The sequence below is a fragment of the Panthera pardus genome, unplaced genomic scaffold (assembly GCF_024362965.1).
Source record: "Panthera pardus isolate Hobbes unplaced genomic scaffold, ASM2436296v1 HiC_scaffold_8, whole genome shotgun sequence".
NCBI classification, from domain to species: Eukaryota; Metazoa; Chordata; class Mammalia; order Carnivora; family Felidae; genus Panthera; species Panthera pardus.
In genome coordinates, this window is record NW_026527013.1 from 14,635,744 (window position 1) to 14,655,550 (window position 19,807).

The 19,807-nt window shown below is 47.2% G+C and overlaps 1 protein-coding gene across 5 annotated transcripts in view; it reads left to right on the plus strand.

Annotated features, from left to right (window-relative positions):
• Positions 1-19,807, plus strand: part of GATAD2A (GATA zinc finger domain containing 2A) — a 104,604-nt gene that overhangs the window by 50,438 nt on the left and 34,359 nt on the right. For 4 of the 5 annotated variants that reach the window (XM_019416474.2, XM_019416473.2, XM_053898336.1 and 1 more), the window contains exon 3: positions 15,154-15,422. In XM_019416474.2, the coding sequence (XP_019272019.1) occupies positions 15,154-15,422 (269 nt within the window). The remainder of the gene's footprint in view (positions 1-15,153; positions 15,423-19,807) is intronic. The other variant, XM_019416475.2, reaches the window with a different exon arrangement.

A 19,807-nucleotide genomic window follows, 5' to 3' on the forward strand; every position in this document is an offset into this window, starting at 1 on the left:
TTTGCACATATTTTCTCCTATTTCATGGGTTGTTTTTTCACTTTTTTAAAGATTTTATTTTTTTTATTTAATTTTTTAAATGTTTATTTATTTTTAAGAGAGAGAGAGAGAGAGACACAGAATCTGAAGCAGGATTCAGGCTCCGAGCTCTTAGCACAGAGCACGATCTGGGGCTCGAACTTGTGTACTGCGAGATCATGACCTAAGCCAAAGTCAGACCCTTAAGTGACTGAGCCACCCAGGGGTCCCTTTAAGATTTTATTTTAAGTAATTTCTACACCAAATGTGGGGCTTGAACTTACAGCCCTAAGATCGAGAGTCGCCTGCTGTATTGACTGAGCCAGCCAGGCACCCCTCATTCTCTTATTAGTGTCCTTTGCACATTAGATTTTAATTTTGTTGAAGTCCCAATTTCTTTTTTTTTTTCTTTCATTGTGCTTTTGGTGTCACATTTAATAATCTGTTGCTGAATCCAAGGTCATAATTTACCCTTCAGCTTTTTTCTAAGAGTTTTTATAAGTTTAGTTTTTAATAGGTCTCTGACCTATTTTGAGTTAATTTTGTTATGAGGTAAGGGTTTTGTTTTTGATCCTTATTTTTTTAATTGGCCTGAAGACATTTTGGTTTTTTTTAGGAAGGGAGAATGATACCTGGGAATTCTGAAAATGCTTTTTCTTGTGTGTTAAACACCTATGTATTGAGCCCTTATTCTATCCTGGGCCCTAGGATGGTAGCAGTGAACAAAGAGGTGTTCCATGTTCTTATGGGAGATGGGGTTAGGAGGGCACATAGACAAATAAATAGAATGTTAAGTGGTGATGAAGTGGAAAAGAGGTTAGAGGTCCACCAAGGATGTGTGAAAGGGAGCTACGTGCCATTTTGGTTTCTCAGGTGAGACCTATAAAAGAGGGTAGTTCAGAGACCTGGAGGGAGGAGACTTCTAGGCAGAGAAAGCAGGATGTGCAAAGGCCCTGGGGTGGGAGTGAGCTAACCATCAGAGGAGCAGCCAGACTGTCGGTGTGACGTAAGAGAATGGGGTCCAGGGTTGGTGGGGCACAGATGGCAGATGAGGTCAGAGAGGCTGACCAGACCTCAAGGATGTGGTGAGGGCCTTGTTTTTATCTTGAACAGTATCTTTTACAAAAGGGCCACTAATATGATACGTTCAAGTCCAGTTCTGCTGTTTCCCAGAGCTTATTGTAGGTATCTGAACAGCTCCCTGCCCAAGAGGAAGATTTCCACTTATAGGGTAGAAGCTAAATGTGGGATTTCTGGTTCAGCTCTTACAGCTGTACAGAAAGTGCTAAGAGAACTTTTCGCTGGTAGGAACTGTTTCTTAGGCCCATGGGCTTTATTGAGACCAGAAACTTACATTAGTCTTAGAAGTAAGTTTCCCTGCTGGCTCTGATCCTCCTGGGGCAGCTGCCAGTGTGCTCTGACACCACAGAATATGTGCAGGGAGGAGCTTGACAAAGGAAGCCCAGGAAGAGCCTCCAGGCTTTCCCACATTGCTGGGCCCCCTGATGAAAATGACAAAAGAAGCACCCTTGGTTCCCCTACTTTCTACTCCTGTCTCCTCCTAGGAATGGAGGTAGCTTTTCTGGCCCTTCCTGCAATTGTCTGTGCAAAACCTCCCTGCCATTTCCAGCCACGGACCTCAATGGAGCTGGTGGTTAGAGCTGTGTCTTGGCCAGGCCCTGAGGGAGTTGGCACTGGAAGGGTTAAGACTTCCCATTTTGTGATGTGACACCCGATGGGCACATTGCAGATGGCATGGAAATGGCAGGTGTAACCCTTTGTAGGCCATGGAGGCACATGGCCCAGGAGGCAGCTGGGAAGGAACAGAGGCTGTTCCTTTCCCGTGGGAGGCAAATGTAGCCAGCTCGCCCTCACAGTGACATCCCGCACCAGGGGGACTCCTGGTTGCTATTTCCCTGTGGACATTTAATATTGCTCAGATTCCCCTTCACAGGCAGTACCTTTGTTTCTGTGTTATGTGCTTCCCCAACAGCATCTGTTCCTCTCTGGCTGCAGGGTTGGGCTTTGGCCCAATGGCCCTGGCTGCTGGCAGTTCAGATGCTCATGTCGGTCCACTTCCAGGTGGTTGGTGTTGGGTGCTCACTGGGCACTTTTGAGAGAGCAAACACAAAAGCCAAGTCCTTATCTCCAGTATGAGCCTAGGGGAGCTACTGATAGTTTTAAAGACACTTGTTAACAGTCTTTCCCCACTCTTAACTTGTGATCAGTATAAGTGCACCTTCTCCTACTGTGTGCTATGACTTGGAGATGAAGATGGGCTTTCGATCTCATGTCTTTGGGAAAAGGTGCTTAGAAGCCAAGGCATGGGGCCGGAGTGCAGACGGAGTTGAGTGGGATCTGTGTGGTCCACATTGTTCCCTATTTTCAGAAGTTTGCAGGAGATCAGCTGTGTCTGAGAGAAGATAAAAATATATTCCCTACATTATCTTCCCAGGATAGGATCTGTGCTTTCTCTAGTACCCATTCCCTGTGCCCCCCCATTCTCCCATGACTCTAGGGATGGAGGTTGAGGCCTGGGGACCTAATGTCCCAGGCCTGGCCCTGTACATCCCTGGGGTGAGTTTGAACAGCCCAGAGAACTGTCAGCAGGCCGGCCTCGTGACTGTCTATTTTCTGGAGACGACTTGTCCCAAAACCTGCTTTGTTCCCACACACAATGCTGGAGTGAGATACTACCGGTGCTGTGTTCTTTACTGGGCAGTCTGTGATTTGTGTTTAGGAATCTGAAGACCATTAAGGTTTTGTCTTTAAAATGTTGATGGCCACCACTTAAGTATGTTGGTTTCTGCTCTCCAGGTTAACTTTGTTAAATATATCCCAAAACATTAATTCAGAGACCTCAATTACAAGTCCTCCACTTTAAAAAAACAACAGTATTGTAGGGGCTCCTGGCTGGCTCAGTCAGTGAGCATGCCACTCTTGATCTCAGGGTTGTGAGTTCGAGCTCCATGTTGGGTGTAGAGATTACTTAAAGATAAAATCTTGGGGTGCCTGGGTGGCTCAGTTGGTTAAGCATCCAACTTCTTTCTGCTCAGGTCATGATCTCACAGTTTGGGAGTTCAAGCCCCCGTGTCAGGCTCTGTGCTGACAGCTAGCTCAGAGCCTGGAGCCTGTCTTCAGATTCTGTGTCTCTCTCTCTGTCCTTCCCCTGCTTGCTCGTGTGCATTCATTCTCATTCTCATTCTCTCTCTCTCTCTCTCTCTCTCTCTCTCAAAAAACAAAACAAAAAAGAAAGATAAAATCTTTAAAAACAAACAATCAAGATTGTAAATGTGTGCTTATTTGTAAATGTGGTGCTGATTCTTGTTATTCTTTTTCACTTAACAACCTGTTTCTCTTTTTGGTTCTTGAACCAAGGACTGAAGGTGACCAGATAGGATGGACTTCTTGGTCTTGGTCTGACTTTACCTTGCATGACTCCTCCACCCTGTTGGTGGTAACAGGCTTATATTTGAATGGGTCATTAGCATTCAGATGGAGTGTGGTGTGTGGGTATGCCTGAGATGTTTAAAGTTCCCTGTTAGGAGGCTGAGATGCTCCTGAACTTAACCTTCCCTTTTGGCTCCTGGTCCATGCTGAGCGCTACATTTACAAATGGTGTCTTTTCCTGGAAGGGTTAAGTGGAGAGCACTTATAGGGACTGGGAACAGGGAGGTCCTCTGAAGGTAGTGCTGGTGCTCAGATTGATTTGTTTGATGGAGTGACTGGAGGCATTCATTTAAGTTGTGTGTATGTGTCTGGAGTGTACTCTGTGCTATTTCACAGCTCTCAGAGCTTCCCTCCACACCCATCCTTTAGGACCCAATTGCTGGTTCCAGCCCTTCTCACTCTCACAGGCTGATGGCTGGTCCTGATCTCCACCCTACCCCCAGTCCCTGGAGTCCTGGAGGGCATCTGGTGCCCAAGGAAGTCCGTGGGAGGCCCTGTCATCACTGTGAGCCTTTTCACACTGAATATAAGTGGTCTTTCCAACAGGGATGCTTTTTCCTTGTACATGATCTCCTCTCATGTAAAAAATCCTTGTTTAAAGTTTGGATCTCCTTCTATTTGGTTTCATTTACTTTTCTTGGAGATGGATTTTCACGTGTTTATGTATTTCTGTCACTTCATCGTTTCTAGCATTTTTTCCTCCCTCCTCAATCTCTGTAAGTCCAGATTCTGCCCTTGGGGCCCAGCTCAAATGAAGCATTTCTATATTCTTCCCCCTCCTCTTTTGGACCAGCAGGGTGAACTACTTTTCTGGTGTAGACTTGTAATAACATGGTGATGAGCACATGCATCTCACAGCCCTTACTGGGTTTATGCTCCCATGAAGGTGGGGACCCTGAGCTACTCTTCTGCTCTCTACATATGAAGCACCCCCTGGGTCACTGGTCCCTTGGAGAGGTCGCTGTCTGCTGCATTAGCAGTATTTGTTAGGAGTCTGACAGCATCCACATCCTGCTGGGCCACACAGGCTGTGAACTAGAAGATGGCGTGTCCTAGGTGGTTAGTAACTGACCAGCCTCCTGTGCTGCAGAAATTCCCTTCTGGGTTAAGGCATTACTCAGATAAACAACCATAAGCAGCAGTTGGTTCTTTGCCTTCTCTGGAAGCTTAAATTACTGTGTGCACAAAGTAGTAGCAATGAGCATGGTTTCAGTGCTAGTGATTTGAAAACTCTGCTGCTCCAGCCAGGTGTGAAATTGTTTGTCTTGGATAGGGCTTGGGAAGGTGTGGGCTGAAGTGGCTGAGGTGCATGGGGATCCACCTGAGGTCCCTCAGGGCTCTGGGTTTTTTCATGGGTTTTAGAAGTTGATGATTCTAATCTAATTTTTGTACTTTAGGGTTTTCCTTTTCGGGACAGGTGGATCAGGAGTGGAATGAATACTGATCACACATAAGAACTGCTGATCTTTTGCTCAGAATTGAACAGAGAAAGACCTTTTCTGACACAATTGGGCAAGATTTGGAAGTGGGAAGAGGAGAGGAAAACTGTGCACGTGTGTGAGTGCATGTGGTGTGCATGTGTGTGTGGGCACTTGTGTCTGAGTATGCATGAATGTGGGTGTACATATATGTATATTTGTGGTGCAAGGTTGTGTGGTGTGCAACTAGCCTGGGGCACTGCAGCCTTGGGATATGGGGAGCTGTCTTGTCAATGCCCCGGTTTCCCATGTGCTTCTTCTACCAATAGGGTGTGCATTGAGTGGGGTCAAATGATCCCAAGTCTGGGGTGCTGTGTGTTCCTTGTCCCTTTCCCTCTCTTCTCAGTGCCTCACCTTCCCCAGAAACTGGAACCCAGGCGCCATGGCCATTGGAGGCTGACAGTAAGATTGTCTACCTTGTGAGAAACCTTTGAAAGAGTGAGTGAGTCCTTTCAGTAGGATAGAAGAATTTGTTGGTCACGTGTCTCATTTTAATAAAGTGATTGTCCACCTGATGAGTTGTGTTGGCTTCTCTTAACACGAAGCAGAAGGCTAGGAAAACCTGCATTGAGACCCCAGGTCCAGACAGCCCCAGTGTGGGATTGACAGGGCACCACCAGGTTGGGGGGTGAAGTGATATGCCCACTAGTCAGGCCCAGTGTCCATATAAAGGTCAGAAGAATTGAAGGACCAAGGCAGTGACCAGATGGAGGCTGAGCCCCTGAAAGATTCTAGGAAGGTTCCTGGGGCTCTCTTGCTGTCCCCGGGCTGGAGTAGGCCATGGAGCTGCAGCCACAGGCAGAATGCACCAAGTGAGGATTGTCGTTGTTAAGAGATCTCAGTGGGACAGGATGCTATGACAGTGCAGCCTTCTGCCCAGGACCTTCCTTAGAGTGGGACAGTTGGGGGTATTGTGGTATGGACCTGCATCATCCCCCTGGATGTTCCCCCCTCCCCTTCTCAAGAGTTTCCCTGGCACAGATGACCTCTTTCTTCCCAGTCCTCAAGGGTGGAGTCCTGCTTACCTGGAGAAGTTGGGTCCTGCACCTCCCTTCCTACTGCACAACATTCCCAGGGACCCCCAAGTCTCTAGCAAACCAGCCCCAGTGTGCTCAAGTCACACTGTTTTTTGTTGTTGTTATTGTTAAGTTTATTCATTTTGACAGAGAGGGGGGGGGGGGGAGAGAATGAGTGGGGGAGGGGCAGAGAGGGGTTGGGAAGAATCCAAAGCAGGCTCTGAGCTGTCAGTGCAGAGCCCAGTGCGAGGCTGGAACTCAGGAACTGAGATCATGACCTGAGCCAAGATCAAGAGTCAGGTGCTTAACCAACCCAGCCACCCAGGTGCCCCTCAGGTCATACTCTGTATCCCAGCTCAAACATCCCTATTCTTGCTTTCTTGCTTTCTTTTTCTTTTTTTTTTAGTTTATTTATTTATTTTGAGAGGTGGGGAGGGAGAACACCAGCATGGGAGTGGCAGCAAGCGAGCGAGAGAATCCCAAGCAGGCTCTGTGCTTTCAGCATAGAACCTGACTCGGGGCTGGAACCCACGAACTATGAGGTTATAACCTGAGCTGAAATCAAGAGTTGGATGCTCAACCTACTGAGCCATACTGGTTTCCCAAACAACCCTATTTCAAGAAGGGCTCACCCCACCCCCTCCCAGCCCTGTGCCCATCAAGGTTATTCACATCTCCCTGTGCTCTTCCTTAGAGCTTTGGTCTAATGCTCAGGCATGAGTGCTGAGGAACTGCTTGTTTCTGTAACTGGGTTAAAGTTTGATTCACTGCAGTAATCGAGTTTATAGCACATAATTTCCTTATACGAGGGACCTATTTATCTTGAGAGTGTGTAGGGCTTTTAGGATGGAATAAAATTGACCCGCATAGTGAGACAGACTGACCCTTCAGTGAGTGCTCTTCCCTCTGCACTTTTCGAAACTAAATTTCTTCTTTTAAAAAGGGTTAACCTTGAGTCCTGGGCTCAGGTTGAATTTACATGTCCAAGTCGTTTTTTGAAACCTGTTTTTCTTTGCAGTCAGTTCTGTGATAATGCTCGTTTTGGAAAAGCAGATTTGTTTCAACACTATTGATATATTAGGGCACAGTTGGAGCATGATACATACACGTTGTATGTGGTTGTGTGAAATTTTGTCCAGGAAAGTGCTAGGTTATGGGTTGGGAAGCTATGTCCCACAGGCTGGTGGTCTGTTTTGGTAAATAAAGTTTGAATGGGACAGAGCTATGCCCATTGGAGGACATATTGTTAAAACTGCAGAGCTGAGTAATCAGGACAGAGACAGAAAGACCTGCAGAGCTGAATATATTTACTGTGTCCCTTTAAGAAAAAGTTTGCCAACTCCTTCACTAGATAAATCCAGAAGATTGCTCTCAGCAAAAGAGCACCTGACCATACATAAAATCAAAATGTACACACCTCAGATATGCACCAAGCCCTCTCCAGGCCATACCATTTTCTCCTGGGGTCAGACAGCCTCATTCCAGCATGTCACAGTAACTCAGAAAACAGCCACAGCAAATGCCAGGTCTTCCCTCAGGTGAGGGGTTAGGCTTCAGGTAGAATTTGTGTATTTTTTAACTGTTTAACTTGCTACCATTTAAAAATCAGGTTTTTGTCTTTTTTTTTTTTTTTTTTTTTTTAATCTCATGATTAAGTTTTGGGATGTTGTGTACTGCCCTGGTCACTGGACTGTTGCAGGAGGGTCTCCCTAGCATCTTTTTAGTCCAGGTCTTTGAGGGCCCATGGAGCTCCTGGCCAGGCAGGTAAACCAAGTACCTTCCTAATGGTGTATGAGAGAGAAAGTGCCTATATTTTTGGAGTATCTTAGGTTTTCAGACCACTAAGGGTTAAGAACCCAGCTTCAGTCAGTGAGTAAGTAAGACTTAGTTCTTCTTTTGAACAAACCTGTAGCACAGGACTCAGGGTGGCTCCTTTCCTCTGTCTGAGACCATCCCTGCTCAGCGGCTTGGCCCTTGATGTCTGTACCCATGCCTGGACCATCTCCCCAGATTCCTGTTCCTTGTCTCAGCCTCAGTCTGTGGGACTCTATATATTCGCCTTTCAGAAAGTCCAAATGGCAGAGTTTTTAATGAAAGTACTTGTTTGCTTCATTTTGACCTATAAGGCAAACCCCAGGAATCGTACGTTTCATGAGGATAATCGACAGAAATGTAGGTTTAACTCAGTAGCACGTACCGAACCCATATTGTTTTGCTCCACACTGAATATGGAGGTGAATGGAAAAAAAAAAAGCTGCTGCCATGGAGGAGTCTAGCAACAAGCTGGGAGAAGAGATGAAGCTGCTGAATAGTATGGGGATTGTTGTTGTGGAACTGTGTGAGACATGGGCTCCCTCAGAGCGAGCCCACACTGATGCTGTGGCCTGGCAGCCATTCCACACAACTGATGGCCCAGGTAGAAGGTGGGCTATGGGGATGAGCTGAGGGGTTTGAGTTTACTGTGTAGAGCTTGAGATTTGCTTTAGTAAGTAACACAGGGGATGGACTTTTAAGCTGCTGAGACACTTGCTAATAATGAGTGGGAAAGTCACAGCAGTGGCACCTCTCAGTCCACTGAAGGTTGCATATTTGTCTTATGTTCTTGGTTCTGCCTGTTGGAGGAGCCAGCCTCCTGATTTTCCTACATTATAAAGCACTCTCCCTCTGGCCTGGGAGCATTTCCCTCCAAAGGGCCCTCTCCCCTTGTCTCATCCCTGTACACTTATCCTTTTAAGAAGTTTTCAGCATCTGCCTGTGGGAGTGTTATTTTATCTAGCTAGCTCTCCTTTTTATCTTTGTGTTCTTTGAATACAAGACTGATAGAAAGTCACTGTTAGGAGAAATAATTTAATACAGAAAGTGAAAGTTTCTGAATTTATTCTTCAGAAGTGAGTGCTGTGACTTTTAGCCTAATTTCTTTCACTTTTAATTTTAGTAAGCTTTTTCAGTAGTTTTTTCTGAAGATTATAAGCATTTTTAAGCCATGTGAATGGTATTATACTGTTCTACACATTGATTTTCTCATTCAAGTCATTTTTTTTTTTTTTTAACATTTATTGAGAGACAGAGACAGAGCATGAGCATGAGAGGGGCAGAAAGAGGGGGAGACACAGAATCCAAAGCAGGCTCCAGGCTCTAAGCTGTTAGCACAGAGCCCGATGCAGGGCTCAAACTCACAAACTGTGAGATCATGACCTGAGCCGAAGTTGGATGTTTAACCAACTGAGCCTCCCAGGCACCCCTCATTCAAGTCATTTTTAAAAAAAAAATTTTTTATTTATAATTTTAGAGTGCGTGTGAGTGGGGGAGAGGGGCAGAGAGGGAGAGACTCTCAAGCAGGCTCCATGCTCTGCATGGTGGCTTGATCCCACGACCCTGGAATCATGACTTGAGCTGAAATCAAGAGTCGGATGCACAGATGACTGAGCCACCCAGGTGACCCTCATTCAAATTATTTCTAATATCACTCTGTTTCTTCACATAGCATGTCTATGAGGTGTGGGTAGGGAAACTGAGGCTGAAAGACTAACAAGTTCTCTCAGCCCATTGTTGCCTGAGATTTGGCCTCTGTTCTCTCCTGTGTCTGGTAGTAGAGGCTGGCTGTTGGGATCGTCCTTCTATTCCCCAGGTTAAGTTGCATCCCTTGTACTCAGCCTTAACAGGGTTTGACGTTTAAAACTTGAGAGCTGGCATTTTTATCGCGCGTTCCTTCCAGAACACAGCCACTGCATCCCTGCTACTATCGTTCAGAGAGAGGCATCAGGAAGTGGCTCAGGACTTGAGCAGAGTGAACTCTCTGTTCTGGAAGAGAAGATAAGTGCCTGTCAACCAGAGGCTGCTGACACCAAAGTATAGCTTAGTTCTCTCCCCGTCCCCTCCCCAGGTACCTGGCTTTGACTCTCAAGAATGTAGAGAGCCTCCAGAGGGTGAGCAGAAGGGTGTACAGGTCTGGGACTTCTCTTCTGCAGCTTCTGCAGGCTATTGTGTCTGGGAGGGTAAATGGGATTCCTGGGTCCAGGCAGGAGACAAGAGAGAAATCATGCAGAAGGGCATCATAGATAGCCCCAGCCTCAGGACCACCAGGGCACAAAGATCCACCTGCACTGTGCATCTGCTGAGGGGCACTCTGGTGGTGGGTGCCTGGCTGCAGGCCTGCTGGAACTGCACACCTGGCAGGGCCTGTGTGTCGCAGTGTGGAGGTTGGCCAAGTGCCAAGTGAAACCAGTGTCTGGACCTCATCGTCACCCAACTTGGCATTGGACACTTCACTGGCCCTTCTTTCCTGACAGGGAGGGGTGCTCTGTGCTGCCGAAAACAGTGGCTGCCCCATGTGCAGGCTTCTACCTGTCCGGTAGACACTCCTCGGCCTCTCTGTGTGGGTCTGGTAGACTCCTACTCACCATGTCCAAATTTCCCTGCTTCCAACCTTCTTCTCCCAGATCTGCTCTTTCCTCATTTCAGAAAACCAATTCCATCCAGTTGCTCAGGCAAAAATAAAACAAAGCAATCTTTTCTTGCCTCCTGTCCAGCTGTTAGTATGTTGTGTTGTCTAAAGTATACTTAAGGTTTGGTCATGTCTCCCCACTGCTCAGTCTCTTTCCCATCCTGAGCCACAAGATACAGAAGTCTCCCCCAAACTGCTCTCTCTGCCATCTCCTACTCCAGTCTATCCCCATATCAACCAGATGATCCTTTAGAACAAATTGAATCTCCCCTCATCCCCACCCCTCCATGTTCCCCCTGAGGACAGTCCACACTTAGTACCCTCTTTTCTTCCACCTCCTCATGCTCACTCTTCTGTGCTCTGGAAAGAGCACCCCAAGTCCACTTTTCTCATGCCTGAAACAGGAGTGTTATTGATAGTATTCCTGCTGGTATGTTAGTAACAGAGTAATATAAATAGCATTTCCTGGTACAGATAATGATAATGCTTCAGAGTTATGGCTCCATGACTTGTGTTTGTTTACTTTTTTTTTTTAAGTTAACTTTTTTTATGATAAAAAATATGTCTGCTGGCATTATGTGCTCAACTTGTGCCAGGTGCTTTCTGTTGGTTTCCTGAGTCTTGTTTAAAAATTCTGGTTCCTGCATCATTCACCTCTTTGGAGTTGCTTTGGAAGAGGTTTTCCACCTGAGGTTCTCAGATCAGTTAGACAGTGGCATTTTACTAAAAAATAAAGTATCTTTTGGTAGAGGCATTTACAATTTGCATTGACCCAAAGCCCCTTGTCCACATTCCACCTGTTATTTGGTTTCCTCTTCGACCTGAGGTCAGTCGTTCTGTGCTGTGCCTATGTAGCCGCTAGAGTGACTGGAACCTCCCTTCTTGGGGAAAGGAAGACCTGGGTTGCTTCCTGCCACCTCTCTGCCCGCCCAGCCCTGTCTGAAGATGCATTAGAGCAGGCTCTGTGTGACTTAATTGTGTTTGTGAGAGTGAGAAGAAAGGACTGAGGCCATCTGGGTTCCAGCCCTGCTTCCTGGGTAGCAGCCTGTGCCTCAGGCAGCCTTGCAGTCCTGGGAGCCTCATCTTTACAATGGGCTGCTGTTGTCAGGATCTGCCCCTGTCTTCAGGCAACAGCCAGGACAGGATCCCCCTTAAGTAAGAGGGGGTTGCTCTTTGTGGGCTGGCAGTTCCTGAATGGGCCTGTGGTAGAACCCTCACTGGCTAGGGGTTTTGAAGCAGATCCTAACTTTCCATCACAATAATCCAGCCTCTTTACCTGTTTTTTTTTTTATTTTTAATGTTTGTTTATTTTTGAGAGAAAGTGTAGGTGCATAAGTGGGGGAGGGGCAGAGAGAGGGGGGCAGAGGATCCTAAGTGGGCTCTGCATTGACAGCAGCAAGCCCAATGTGGGGCTCAAACTCAAAAACCGTGAGATCATGATCTGAGCTAAAGTCAGATGCTCAACTGACTTAAGCCACCAAGGCGCCCCTTTACCTGCTCTTTAGAAAGTATTCTGAGGTAACTCCTCACTGCTTTTTTGCAGAAATTGTAGGTCATGCTTCATTCCTCAAGGCTGGTTTCTTCCCTATAGCTTTGTCCTTGATCTTGGGTTTGTGCCTGCAGGGTGATGGACACTAGCCCTAATGTGCTAGGGCACTGGTCCTTCCTGCTGAGAGGAGGGAGGAGCGTTCTTTACTAGCACCTGTACTCTCCAGGAGCAAATGCTTCCTGTGGCCTCTAAGGCAACCATCTTGCTGTGGAGTAGGCCCTACCCAAGATGGAGGGGGGCACGGGGCAGGTGGTGCAGAGCTGGACGCACCCTCTGCCATAGTCAGCCCTGCCCCCTCCAGCTGTGCTGTTCCTTTCTGTGGTGGGGGAGGGATGCAGCTGGCCACCCCTCCCGAGAATGCCCTGCTGGAGCCAGAGGGCAGGGCATGCATGTGCTGCCAGGCTGGCCATTGGTTCTGGGTCCAGGGTTGGCAGATTTCCAGTCCCTTGGCTTTAGAGTGAGCTACCTTGCTTGACACTGCACACAGAACATAAACAGGCTGTATTCCGGGCCCTCTGCTGGGGACCCTGATCAGCTACCTGAACTAGGGTGTTGTTGGGCCCTGTGGCCCAGAGTAGTCACTGGAGCTAGAAGAGGAGCAGCCCTGTGTGGGTATGAGGCTCTGCTCTGGCCCTTTATGCTTGCTTATTTTAAATTAGTGACAATGAAGTGAGGTCACTTGGGTACTACTTTGTCAGTCTGGTGACCTGGCACACGGTGAACTGGTTGTTGGTCCCCACCCGCCCAATCTGTGTGGGTATTTGAGAGGAAGGACTTCATGCAGGGTCTGGGTTTGGATGACTTTCCTGGATTGGAGCCTGGAGCTTATAAGGCCAGAGACTGCACTAGGTGGGTGTGCCAGGCTGGAACAGAGGCAGAGTGGGGAAACATGGGGGAGTTTAAGTACAGGATTGAGGTGGGGGCATCCTCTTCCTCCACCTCAGTCCCATTCTTCCCTGGTCTGTACCAGCCCAGACTGGGAACTTCTCCCTTAGGGACAGAATTTCTTCTGACTCTAGTGGGCATGCCTTTTTGCCTCTTTCCTGGTCTTGTCTCTTCTCCTTTTTGATCCTGACAGGCTCCTCTCTTGCCCTGGGAACACAGCTACCTGCTGTCCAAGGCAGCTACTGAAATTGTTACTCTTGTCCAATTCCCCAAATGTTTAAGGAGCTCCTCTTTTAGGCAGCCCTCAAAGGAAAGATGACCCATGCCTCCCACAGTGAGGGAGGGGAGGTTGACTGACACTCATCTCAGGGCAATGACTTATCTGCAATCTCACAGAGAGGACTGATAGATTCACTGAGCAGGCTGACAGGGTTTGTTGTCAAGACATATCAAAGAAGGACAGAAGCCATAGAGCTTTAGGCTAAGAGGGACATGGGGTATCCTTTGCTTTTCTCTGGGGCAGTTAGGAGACCATATCCATACAGAGTGTGGGAGGAGGAGATGGGGGGATGTTTCGGGGGGTGACTAGGACTGAGTAGTTGGTACAGGGTGGGCAGCAGGCACAGGCTAGTATGCCAGGAGGGGTTGGGGGCAGATGGAAGTCTTGTCAGTAGCCCATGCCCTTGGGCTTCAGAGTTCTCCAGCCCCACCTTCTGTCAACATGGGTGGAGAGCATTCTGGGGGTAATATGACCACCGGGAGACTTGCTCATTTTGACCCTTTTGGACTGCCTGTAGGAGCAGATATTTGAGTGCCCTGGCCAGGCCACAGTGGCCCGACACGTGTGCATGTGGACTGCTCTGCCTCCTGAGCCAGGAGCATGAAACAGCAGTCAATTTCTTTCCTTTAACTCTAAGTCCACCGAAGAGGCCACTAGGACATGGTCCTGCACTGTTGCTCATTTGAGAAATCGGCTCCTTAACAAGGTTGTGAGTGAGTCATCTTAGGAATGCATCCCATGTATGATGATGTTGCCCCTGCATTGCCCTGTGTTGTCCCTAGTCTCCCAGAAGGTGGGCTCCAGGACAGGCTTCTCAGGGTATTCGTGGTGAGGAAACTGGGGTGCCAGATGCCCTGCCTGTGTGGACACAGAGCCAGGAGGCCTTCAGTGTAGGCACACCACAGGTATGAATTGAGATTCTCAAGGGGCTTGTAGTGTGTTCCTCTGTGGACCCTGTGTTGGTAGACATAGGCACCTACCATCCTGTGTAGAACTGGCATTTTGGGAATCCTCCTAGAGCCTGGCAGCTAAATTCTTTTTTGTCCCTCATGAACTCTGGCTTGGCTTTTTTAGACCCTGACTCTTGCAGTCTTATTTCCTGTGTCCTGCCTTGTTGGGACATTGGGGCTGGAGTGGCTCCTTTAAGAGCGAGCGCCTGTGTCCCAGACTCTGTTGTGGAATGCCAGCAGCCTCCCTGCAGACAGACATCATTGCGCTGTCCTCCGTCCTGTCTCTGTGAGGGTTAACAACACTTCAGCTTGTTGTCTGGAACCGGTTCAGACTGGTTTTCTGGAAAGTGCTTTGTCTCTCAGACTGAATCCTGGGAAGGGTCATGTGGAGCCCAGTGATGTCATGGGATCAAAAACTGACTCAGCTGTTTTTTTCTTCTTTTCTTTCTTTAAATCAAGATATGTGTGTGCTGCAGGTACAGGGTGCTGGCATGGTGACGGGCCAGCTCTCACCCCACTCAAAGTTTACCTTGCTGGCAGTCAAAGGGTTAAAGGTGACCCCCACTTCTCACTCCCCTGAGGTGAGCAGGGAGTAAGGAGGCCGCCCCTCACTAAAGGGGAGAATGGTCAACCCGAGTCAGTGCAGTGCAGTTCTGGACCTGGGCAGTGACCCTGCTTCTGGTACAGCGGTGTCTCCCCTTCCCGGATTCCAGAAATCTCCAATCCAGGGCAGGTACTCAGAATTCCATAGGCAGCAAGTTCAGATCTAGAACAGTTTTCCTCTCTGCTTTTGAATTTGGAGCACAGAGAATTCCTCTTCCTTCTAATAATCAGCCACTTTCCATTGTTCCTGTCCAGGTCCCTGCAGGTCTCAGCTCCCCAGATGCTCCATGGATCCTGCCCAGCCTTCCCATGTCAGTTAAGAAAGGTCCTGGGCACACTTTGTGAGGCCTGCATTTGTTGTACCGACTTCTACTATCATCATGGGGCAAGGAAAACTCTTCAAGCTGACACACTGAAGTTTCTAAGAAGGTAGCACCTTGGTTGTGCCAAGTTTAAATGTCATGTTTTCTCCTTCCAAAGTTCAGAATGACTGAAGAAGCATGCCGAACACGGAGTCAGAAACGAGCGCTTGAACGGGACCCAGCAGAGGATGATGTGGAAAGCAAGAAAATAAAAATGGAGAGAGGATTGTTGTCTTCAGATTTAAACACTGACGGAGACATGAGAGTGACGCCTGAGCCAGGAGCAGGCCCAGCCCAAGGGTTGCTGAGGGGGGCAGAGGTGACAGCCATGGGCAGATGTGAAGGGCAGGCGGGCGACGGGCCCGTGGACATGCGTACCTCATACAGGTGAGCAGGAGGGACCTGGAACCAGGTCTTGTGGGTGTGAGAAGGCGGTGGGGAGATGGGCCTGAGGAAGCAGCCCTTGGTGAGTTACGGGTTCTAATCCTAGCATTGCTGTGCTGTCCTGGACAAGGGATCTCCTCACTGGGGCCTGGACATCAATGGCAAGGGGTATGGGTCTCACAGGAGGAAGGGGCAGTATCCTCCATTGGCTGCCCTGCAAGGCAGTGAGTCTTCATTAAACTGATACCACTTGTTTCTTCAGCTGGTGCTTTTGGCTTGTGGAAAAAGTTGGGAGTTTTTCATTTCAGTATATGTCCCTGCTTTACAGATCTGGGGTTCTGGAGGCCAGGGATTCTATACTGGATCTGGGTCACTAGGCTGGGGGCAGAGTCTGGAGACCAGCTCAGAGATGCCTCTCACATGCGCCACCACTCCTCTTAGGCAGCACCTTGTGAAGGAGGAGGTCACTATTCAAGTCTGTGGTGTGGTCTGTTGATTTTTCTTTAGTCAGTACTGATTACTTCAAGAGTATTCAGATCCTCAGTTTTGTGAGGTTCTTAAGGAAAAAACTTGAAAGAATTAAGACTCACTTTACCCCCCTTCCCTACCTCCTTCATTTCTTCACTCAGAAACATTCTTTTCTTTCTGTAAAGAGAAATCTGGGCCTAACTTCTGCTGTCACCGCTCCCCTTGGAGCTCTGTTGGGAACCATTGTCTCTAGCATGTTTACGCTTAGATGTCCTATGAGCCAGATACGCCACAGTGGGTGTGTTGGTATGGCCACGGTCTCCTGGCCACCCCTCACCAACCCCCTAATCCTCCCCTGCAGACTCCCTTCCATGTCTGTTTGCCCAGAGTGGGGGTGAGGGTGGCAGGTGCAGAGCTAGGGAAGCTGGGAACGTTTTGCCTTCTCATGAGTGTTGACTAACCCCACACAGGGACTCCACCCTGTAGTCTTCATGTTAAATTCATTTTGGAGCTCAGACTTTTGGAATCCTAAGAACTTCAGAGATTATCTGGCCTGGTATTTCTCAGCTTTACAATTTTTACCTCTTTGAGATAAATGGGAAAATCCAACCCCTTCTACTGGGGAAGCATCTTAGTTTGAGGGGGTGTGTGCTCTGTGTTTCTACTACCCAAAAAGGCCTTTTTCTGTCTGGCTGTGCTTTTTGCTGTTCCTGTCCCAGAGGCCTCTTTTAAAGTTCCAGAAATAAAATTGTAAGTCTGGTTCTCCTTTCTCTCCCTCTGACTTGGTCCTTAGTAGTGTCTCAGGTACTATGTCAGGTAGCTGAGGAGGAGAAAGAGCCTCCTGCTGTTTGTGAAGATCTGCTGGATGTTTGTTTCTTTCTTTAATTTTTTTAATGTTTATTTTTGAGAGAGAGAGAGAAAGCATGAGTCGGGGAAGGACAGAGAGAGAGGGAGACACAGAATCTGAAGCAGGCTCCAGGCTTTGAGCTGTCAGCACAGAGCCGGAAGTAGGGCTCGAACCCCCGATGGACCAGACTGTGAGATCATGACCTGAGCCAAAGTGAGACCCTTAACCAACTGAGCCACCCAGGCACTCCATCTGCTAGATATTTCTCATGATCCTGGGCTCCTGGTGTGCATTTTCTCATGTTATCACCTTGCTGCCCTGCAGGGCAGCCCAGTGGATTGTGAGGGAGAGGTTACCAGATCTTTCTGTTGATACAGCCTGGGGCTACATTTGGCCTCTGGGCCTCTTGCTTCCAGACTTTTCCCACTATGCCCATTGGCTTCCAACCCAAGGTCACTTAGACCGTGTTTTCTGAAGTTGATGGAGAATAATATCGTTACAACACATAAAGGATGCAAGGGAGCAGGGATCAGAGATTAACTTAGGCACACAGGGCATTGGTGATCAGTACTCCAGGACTAGAAACACCTCAAGACACTTATAAAGCAGTATGAGAATGTGGGCAGAGTTTGGCCTTGGTGGCCAACAGGCATAGTTGGGGTCACATCAGACTCCCTGGCTGATCTTGAGCACATGATCTTAGTCTTTGTTTCTTCATTAGTAAAATGGGTGATAATCTCTGGCTTATAGGTTGATGGGTGACAGACATGTACCCAGAATTGGTCCTAGGGTGGAGAGCAAGTGTTGGTAACAACTGCCCTTCACTCTTTGCTCAAAATAAGATGTCCATATGTAGAGCTAGTATCTCCCCAAGTTCCCACGTAGAATGTTCTGTTTAATTCATTGGAGAAGTACACTTGTGCATTTTGACAAAAATTACAGGAACAAGTACCCCAAAGCCTTTCCAAACTGTAATCTGTTCTGGAGTGTATGGCCCCAGTTTCTGTTAGAAACAGGCAGTCTTTGGATCCTTGTTGAGAGCATGTGGCTCAAGAACATCCCTTTAAGGACCTTCCTATAGCACAGTGTGGTTGTTCTTGGTTCCCAGGTTAGTGTGAGATCCCTCACTGGCCAGATCAAAAGGTGGCACGGCACGGCTGTATCTGGCCATAGTTTAGGTTAGCTGAAGCTCTTTGGCTTCAGGTTCACTGAATCGTGTAAGATTAACATGCCAGTTTTATTTTTACTCATTTATTTTAAATGTTTGTTTATTGGGGCACTTGGGTGGCTCAGTTTGTTAAGCGTCCGACTTCAGCTCAGGTCATGATCTCGCGGTCTATGAGTTCAAGCCCTGCGTCAGGCTCTGTGCTGACAGCTCAGAGCCTGGAGCCTGTTTCAAATTCTGTGTCTCCCTCTTTCTCTCTCCTCCCCCACTCATGCTCTGTCTCTCTCTTCTCAAAAATAAATAAACATTAAATGTTTGTTGTTTATAAACATTTAACAATAAAAAATAAATAAACAAACGTTAAATGTTTATTTATTTTTGAGAAGAGAGAGGATGCATGCGTGCATGGGAGAGGCAGAGAGAGGGAGATAGAGAATCCCAAGCAGGCTCAGTGCAGAGCCCACTGTAGGGCTCAAACGCATGAACTGTGAGATCAAGACCTGAGCTAAAACGGAGTCTGATGTTTAACCGACTGAGCCACCCAGACGCCTCTAACGTGCCAATTTTAGATTGTTGTGCTGAGAGAATTTCATTTTTGTTTTTTAATTGAGATGTAGTACACATACTGAAAAGTACAGATGGGTGCCAATTTTCACAAACTGAATACATCCTTGTAAACTAGAATCAAGAAACAACCTTGAGGCCCCCTTTAGTCCACTTATCACTACCCTCTGAGGGTAACCAGTTTCTTCTAACAGCATAGATAATTTTCTGTTTTTGTACTTTAAATAAATGGAATTGTGCAATCTGTACCCTTTGCTTGCTTTCATTCAATATAATGTTTGTGAGATTTACCCATGTTGTTGAATTGAGCAGTAGTTAATTCATTTTCACTATTGTATAGTATTCTGTGTCTAGAATTTGGCTCTGTTTCAAAACTGCCTCATTTTGTTTCATGCTGTCTTATGACTCAAATTGGGCTTTTTGAAGACTGGAGGGAGTTTTTGGTGGCTTCTAGGAGAGATAATTTTCTTTTTCTTTAAGGCAGTGAGTGGCTGGTGAATTGAAATCACCAAGATAAAACCTTTTTTTACTACATTGAGGTGATATGTAGCATACATAGGCAGACAAAGGGGTAAAGTCCATTCTTTCCCTCTCTACAGTTCCCCTCTCTATCTCTGACAGTTTTTCTGACTTAGGCTCCCAATTTGTGTATCTTAAAAAAAAATTTTTAATTAATTTTATTTTTTAAATTTACATCCAAATTAGCATATAGTACAACAGTGTTTTCAGGAGTAGATTCCTTATTACCCCTTACCCATGTAGTCCATTCCCCCCTCCCACAACCCCTCCAGTAACCCTCTGATCTCCATATTTAAGGGTCTCTTAGTTTTGTCCCCCTCCCTGTTTTTATATTATTTTTGCTTCCCTTCCCTTATGTTTATCTGTTCTATGTCTTAAAGTCCTCATATGAGTGAAGTCATATGATATTTGTCTTTATCTGACTAATTTCACTTAGCATAATAACCCTCCAGTTCCATCCACATAGTTGCAAATGGCCAGAGTTCATTCTTTTTGATTGCCGAGTAATACTCCAGTGTGTGTGTGTGTGTGTGTGTGTGTGTGTGTGTGTGTGTGTGTGTGTGTAATATATACCACATCTTCTTTATCCATTCATCCATCGATGGACATTTGGGCTTTTTCCATACTTTGGCAATTGTTGATAGTGCTTCAAAAAAATTTTTTTTAATGTTTATTTATTTTTGAGAGACAGAGTACGAGCAGGGGAGGGGCAGAGAAAAAGAAGCAGAATCCGAAGCAAGCTCCAGGCTCCAGCTGTCAGCACAGAGCCCGAGGCAGGGCTCAAAGCCACGAACTGTGAGATCATGACCTGAGCCTAAGTCAGAG